The sequence below is a fragment of the Pagrus major genome, chromosome 11 (genome assembly GCF_040436345.1).
Source record: "Pagrus major chromosome 11, Pma_NU_1.0".
NCBI lineage: Eukaryota > Metazoa > Chordata > Actinopteri > Spariformes > Sparidae > Pagrus > Pagrus major.
In genome coordinates this window covers 35,436,392-35,442,959 of record NC_133225.1, presented here as the reverse complement: position 1 = coordinate 35,442,959, position 6,568 = coordinate 35,436,392, and the positions used below count along the sequence as shown (strand labels likewise).

The 6,568-nt window shown below is 54.0% G+C and overlaps 1 protein-coding gene across 1 annotated transcript; it reads left to right on the top strand.

The window, feature by feature from the left end:
- The first annotated feature begins 1,165 nt into the window (after positions 1-1,165).
- On the top strand, positions 1,166-6,037 carry LOC141004361 (uncharacterized). The gene is made up of 2 exons (XM_073475808.1): positions 1,166-2,521; positions 5,871-6,037. Exons 1-2 carry the CDS (start codon positions 1,493-1,495, stop codon positions 5,871-5,873), a joined length of 1,032 nt encoding a protein of 343 aa, XP_073331909.1. The 5' UTR covers positions 1,166-1,492; the 3' UTR covers positions 5,874-6,037.
- The last annotated feature ends 531 nt before the right edge of the window (positions 6,038-6,568 follow it).

Here is a 6,568-nt window from a genome sequence, read left to right as displayed (position 1 = left end):
ATTTTGAGGGTTTAAAATCCTGTAGCTTTGGTAAAAGTTTCTCTCTCTGGCCTTCAGGACCAATGACTAAAACCTCTGTTTTGTCCTGGTTGAGCTGTAGGAAGTTTGCTGCCATCCATGACCTAATGTCTAAAATACAGTTAAAAAGGGCATCAATTGGCCCTGTGTCATCAGGAGACGCGGCAATGTACAGTTGTGTATCATCAGCATAACTATGGAAGTTGATGCCATGCCTCCTGATGACGTCCCCAAGGGGAAGCATGTAAAGATTAAAAAGAGTTGGACCTAAAATTGACCCTTGGGGAACCCCACACTTTATCTTATGGGTTCTTGAGGAACATGTATCAATACTAACAAAGAAACTTCGATCAGTGAGGTAGGATGTGAACCAGTTAAAAACAGTACCAGAGAGGCCAACCAGGTTCCTCAGTCTATTTAATAAAATGTGATGGTCTACTGTATCGAAGGCGGCTGTTAGATCCAGTAGTACCAAGACTGTGAGTTTGTTGTTATCTAAATTACACCTGATGTCATTTAAAATCTTTAAAAGTGCTGTCTCTGTACTGTGGTTCATCCTAAAACCAGACTGATGAGACTCTAAAATATGTTTTGAGTTTAAAAATTCATTTACTTGATTAGAAACAAGTTTTTCTAAAATTTTACTTAAAAATGGTAAGTTGGATACAGGCCGGTAGTTGTTTAAAACATTGGGGTCTAAGTCACTCTTCTTCAGAAGGGGCTTCACCACCGCCGTTTTAAAGGAGGTGGGGAAGACACCCGTCTGAAGAGAGCAATTCACCAAATACAGCAGATGTTCCTCAAAGAATTCATAGAGTGTTTTAAAAAACGGTGTGGGAATGGGATCTAAAAGGCAGGTTGTGGGCTTTACCTGGGAGAAAACTCGACCAAGTGTCCTCGCATCAACCAGGGCAAAACTCTCAAGTGTTTCCTCAGGTAAAAGCAATGATCCAGATGTTAAAAGCTGTTGGGATAAAAGACTGGATCTGATGTCATTGATTTTTCTTCTGAAGTGGTCTGCAAAATCCTCGCAGAGGGCGTCATCTGGTATCCTGGAGGATCTTTTAAAAGTTTTGTTTGTTAAAAGATCGATTGTGGATGTGGAGGGGGCGTGGTGCATCGGCTGCAGGAGAGAGGTGTGGGGAGGGCTCAGGAGAGCAGCGCCAGGTGAGAGTGATTGGCACACCGGTTTCCTGTTGAGCTAATCACTCTCTCCTTTAAAACACAGTAGCGTGCTGGACCTGGGGGGAGAGACGAGTGAGCCACACAGGGACGGATGCTCCTGGCGGTCGGCAGCAACGGACGCCTGTGATCGACCCCGAGAGAGCTATTGTGTGGCCCGAGTATTGAAAAATAAAAAGAACATAAAAATCATCACTCCGTGTGTCTGTTCCTGTCGAGAAACCCACAGTGGCATCAGACTACGCCACATTGGCGCCCAACGTGATTCGGCAGGCGAACGCAGAGACGGGGGATGACGGAACCGCAGCAACCAATCATGGCGCTGGCGCAGATGCTGGCAGAAGTAGCGGCCATGAACCGAGACCAGGCCGTGCTCAGCAGGCAGCAGCTGGCAGCACTTCAGGGCCAGGCCGAAAAACAGACCCAGCTGTTAGAGGTGATGGTGAACCGGGCGGGGGCAGCGGCACCGGCCCCCTCGCTCGTTGGGTTGGCACTCCATAAAATGTCGGAGCAGGACGACCCACAGACATTTCTGGGGATGTTTGAGGAGACGGCGAAGGCATGCGGCTGGCCGGAGGCGGAGTGGGCCGTGCGACTGCTTCCCCTTCTGTCGGGGGACGCTCAAACTGCGGCGCTCGGCCTGCCTGCCCCCTCCCGACAGTACGCGAACATAAAGAGGGCCATCCTGGACCGACTGGGATTCTCCCCGGAGGACCATCGCCGCAGGTTTCGGGGAGCCAGGCTCGGACCCGCAGAGCGGCCGTTTGTCTTCGCGCAGCAGCTGAAGGACGCGGCAACGCGATGGCTGCAGCCCGGGGATTCCGCCGGCGAGGTCCGGCTGGTAGACCAGATCGTCCTGGAGCAGTTCACGGAGGGGCTTCCAGCTGCCACCTCGGACTGGGTGCACTGCCACCGCCCGGTGGACCTGACAACGGCCATCACACTGGCGGAGGACCATCTGGCCGTGCTCTCCAGAGCCCGGGCACAGGAGGATCGGCCAGCCGCTCCCGCCCGTCCCACGCCGGCACCCCGGAGAAGACCTGCGCCCGACACACACACACACACGCACACACCCGCTCGACCCTCTCCTCCTCCCCGATCTAATCCCCCTTCCCCTCTTTTTCCTTCCCAGGTTCCAGCCGCTACAGGGGCTGCTCTCAGCCCACAGAGGGTTCCTCAGGCGGCAGGGCAGGAGTGCTGGAGGTGTGGACAGCCCGGACACTTCCGCCGTGAATGCCCACTCATGGAGGTCGGTCAAGTGATTCGGGTTGTCGGCCCTCCAGCACCCTCCCCCGGTCCAGGAGGGACGTACAGCGTTCCGGTAAGGATTCAGGGGGGTACATATCAGGCGATGGTGGACTCGGGCTGCATGCAGTCTATAGTTCGCCAGAGTCTGATTCGACCCGGGGCTCTGATAGAGGCTGGATGGGTGGATATTAGGTGTGTGCATGGGGATATTCACAGATACCCTGTAGTACCAGTGGAAATTCGGTTTAAGGGTAAAAAGCATAGTATAAAGGCTGCGGTTAGCTCCCGCCTAACGCACCCCCTGATTCTGGGTACTGATTGGCCGGGGTTTGATAAGTTAGTGGGGCAGTGTGTGGGGGTGCGCTCACGGCCGACAGGGACATGGGATATGTGCGCTGTGCTCAGCGGTGACGCGAGGTTGTCCGACACTGCAGACGGGGAGGGGGAGCCAGCGGAGCCTTCTCAGGAGGCTCCGCAGGTTCCTGTGTTTGACTCCATGGAAGATTTTCCACTCGAGCAGTCTCGTGATGATACTCTACGCTTTGCCTTCGACCAAGTGATAAAAATTGATGGTCACACGGTGCGCCCTGACACAGCGTTAACATATCCGCACTTTTCTTTACGTAGGGACAGACTTTACAGAGTGAGCCGTGACACTCAGACAGGAGAAATAATGACCCAGTTGTTGGTACCGAAAAGCCGCCGGGAAATGGTCTTCCAGGCGGCTCATTATAACCCGATGGCTGGACATATGGGGTGTGAAAAGACACTGAACCGTGTAATGGCCCGATTCTATTGGCCTGGTATTTGGGCGGACGTGCGCCGCTGGTGTGCGTCTTGTCCCGAATGCCAGTTGGTTAACCAACCGGCCACCCCGAGAGCGCCTTTGCGCCCATTACCACTGATTGAGGTCCCTTTTGACCGTATTGGGATGGACCTCATCGGGCCATTTCACCGGAGTGCACGTGGATATCGCTTTGTGTTAGTTCTTGTGGATTACGCAACACGATATCCAGAGGCAGTGCCGCTGCGCACCATCTCTGCAAAGAGTGTGGCGCAGGCGCTGGTTCAAGTTATCTCCCGAGTCGGGATCCCGAAAGAGATCCTGACTGACCAAGGCACCCAATTTATGTCACGAACACTGAGAGAACTGTACGGATTATTGGGCATCAAGTCAATTCGGACCAGTGTTTACCACCCTCAAACTGACGGCCTCGTTGAGCGCCTGAATAAGACGTTGAAGTCCATGATCCGTAAATTTGTTCACGATGATAGTAGCAATTGGGATAAGTGGCTAGATCCTCTGTTGTTTGCAGTACGCGAGGTACCCCAGGCCTCCACGGGATTTTCTCCCTTTGAACTGCTGTTTGGCAGGAGACCACGCGGGGTTTTGGACCTGGTTAAAGAAAGCTGGGAGGAAGGTCCAAGCCCCAGTAAAAACGAAGTTCAATACGTCCTGGACCTGAGAGCAAAACTCCACACACTAGGACAGTTATCACGTGAGAATTTGCTCCGGGCCCAGGAACGTCAGCAGCGGCTGTACAACAGAGGATCTAGGTTAAGACAATTCTCACCGGGAGATAAAGTGCTTGTATTGCTCCCATCTTCCAACTCCAAATTACTCGCCAAGTGGCAAGGGCCCTTTGTGGTCACACGGCGAGTGGGTGAGGTTGACTATGAGCTTGTGCGATCTGACCGGGGAGGGGCTACACAGATTTATCACCTCAACCTCCTTAAAGCTTGGAGAGAGGCGGAGTCTGTTTCCCTGGTGACGGCAGTGGCAGAGAGAGATGAGTTGGGGCCGGAGGTACCAAAATCGACCAATCCTGCCTCGCTCCTATGTGAAAACCATCTCTCGCCGTCCCAGAGAGCAGACATTGCCAGGTTGCAGCAGCGTTACGCTGATGTGTTCTCCCCCCTGCCAGGACGCACAAGCCTTATTCAACACCACGTGCAGACTCACCCGGGCGTGACAGTGCGTTCACGGCCCTATCGTTTGCCTGAACACAAGAGAAAAGTGGTCCAGGCAGAATTGAAAGCCATGTTGGAGATGGGGGTTATAGAAGAGTCCAACAGTGCCTGGTGTAGCCCCATCGTTCTTGTAACCAAGAAAGATGGGTCTATCCGGTTCTGTGTGGACTATCGCAAGGTGAATGATGTTTCACGGTTTGACGCTTATCCTATGCCCCGGGTCGACGAACTCCTGGACCGCCTGGGCACTGCTCGTTTTTTCACGACGCTGGATTTGACCAAAGGCTACTGGCAGATTCCCTTATCTCCAGAGTCTAAGGAGAAAACGGCCTTCTCCACTCCGTACGGTTTGTACCAATTTGTTACACTTCCATTCGGGTTGTTCGGGGCCCCAGCCACGTTTCAACGCCTCATGGACCGGGTGCTGCGTCCACATGCTGTATATGCTGCCGCCTACCTGGATGACGTCATCATCCATAGTAACACCTGGGCGGAGCATGTGCAGCAGGTGGCCGCGGTGCTCGAGTCACTGAGGCAGGCGGGGCTCACGGCCAACCCGAAGAAGTGTGCAGTTGGACGGAGGGAGGTACGGTATCTGGGGTACCACTTGGGCGGCGGGCAGGTGCGTCCTCAGGTAGATAAGACAGCAGCGATTGCAGCCTGCCCAAGGCCCAAGACCAAAAAAGAGGTGCGGCGGTTTTTGGGGCTGGCCGGCTATTACCGGCGATTTATTCCCAACTTCGCGGAGCTGACCAGCCCCTTGACTGACCTCACCCGAAAGGGTGCCTCAGATCCGGTCCAGTGGACGGAGCAGTGCCAAGTGTCGTTTGAGAGGGTTAAGCAGGCCCTCTGTGGGGAGCCTCTTCTCCACACACCTGACTTCTCTCTCCCTTTTGTCCTGCAGACTGATGCGTCGGGCAGAGGGCTGGGGGCCGTTCTGTCCCAGCAGGTGCGGGGCTTCGACCGCCCAGTGCTGTACATCAGCCGCAAGCTGTCCGAGAGGGAGGCCAGGTACAGCACGGTGGAGAGGGAGTGCCTGGCCATCCGGTGGGCGGTCGATGCTCTGCGGTACTACCTGCTGGGGCGCCCATTCACCCTCTGCTCGGACCACGCTCCCCTCCAGTGGCTCCACCGCATGAAGGATGCCAACGCCCGGATCACCCGGTGGTATCTGGCTCTGCAGCCGTTTAAGTTCACGGTGATCCATAGGCCGGGGGTGCAGATGGCTGTGGCCGACTTCCTTTCCCGCTCTCATGAGGAGGGGGGGGGGGGGAGTGGGTTAGGCCGGACGGCTCCCCGGCCTAAGTCGGGCGGTGGAGGTATGTGGAGGGGGCGTGGTGCATCGGCTGCAGGAGAGAGGTGTGGGGAGGGCTCAGGAGAGCAGCGCCAGGTGAGAGTGATTGGCACACCGGTTTCCTGTTGAGCTAATCACTCTCTCCTTTAAAACACAGTAGCGTGCTGGACCTGGGGGGAGAGACGAGTGAGCCACACAGGGACGGATGCTCCTGGCGGTCGGCAGCAACGGACGCCTGTGATCGACCCCGAGAGAGCTATTGTGTGGCCCGAGTATTGAAAAATAAAAAGAACATAAAAATCATCACTCCGTGTGTCTGTTCCTGTCGAGAAACCCACAGTGGCATCAGACTACGCCACAGTGGAGAATAAGAATTTGGGGTTATTTTTATGGTCATGGATTAGGTTTTGGAAGTGGGAGATTCTTGCTTGTTTGACTGTGTTATTGTAAATTTTGAGTCGTTGACGTAGTATGTCATAGTGAACTGTCAACTTGGATTTCCTCCATCTCCTTTCAGCACTCCTGCATTCCCTTTTTAGTTTTTTGATATCCTCAGTTCTCCACGGGGGTGTAGATCTTGTTTTAACTGTTTTGATAAAAAGTGGAGCCACTGAGTCCAGTGTTGTCTTTATTTTGTTGTTGAAGTTGTCAGTAATAAAATCGCAGGGTGCTGGTAGAATTTCGGCAGGAGTGCTCTGTAAGATCTGGATAAAATTTGCAGCCACTTCAGAAGTTAGGTAGCGTTTCCTCACTGTTCCCACAGGGGCCTCTCGCTGGTTAAAACTGGTGATTGTAAAAAACACACAAAAATGGTCAGACACAGCCAGGTCCACAACAGAGGGCGCACCAATGGAC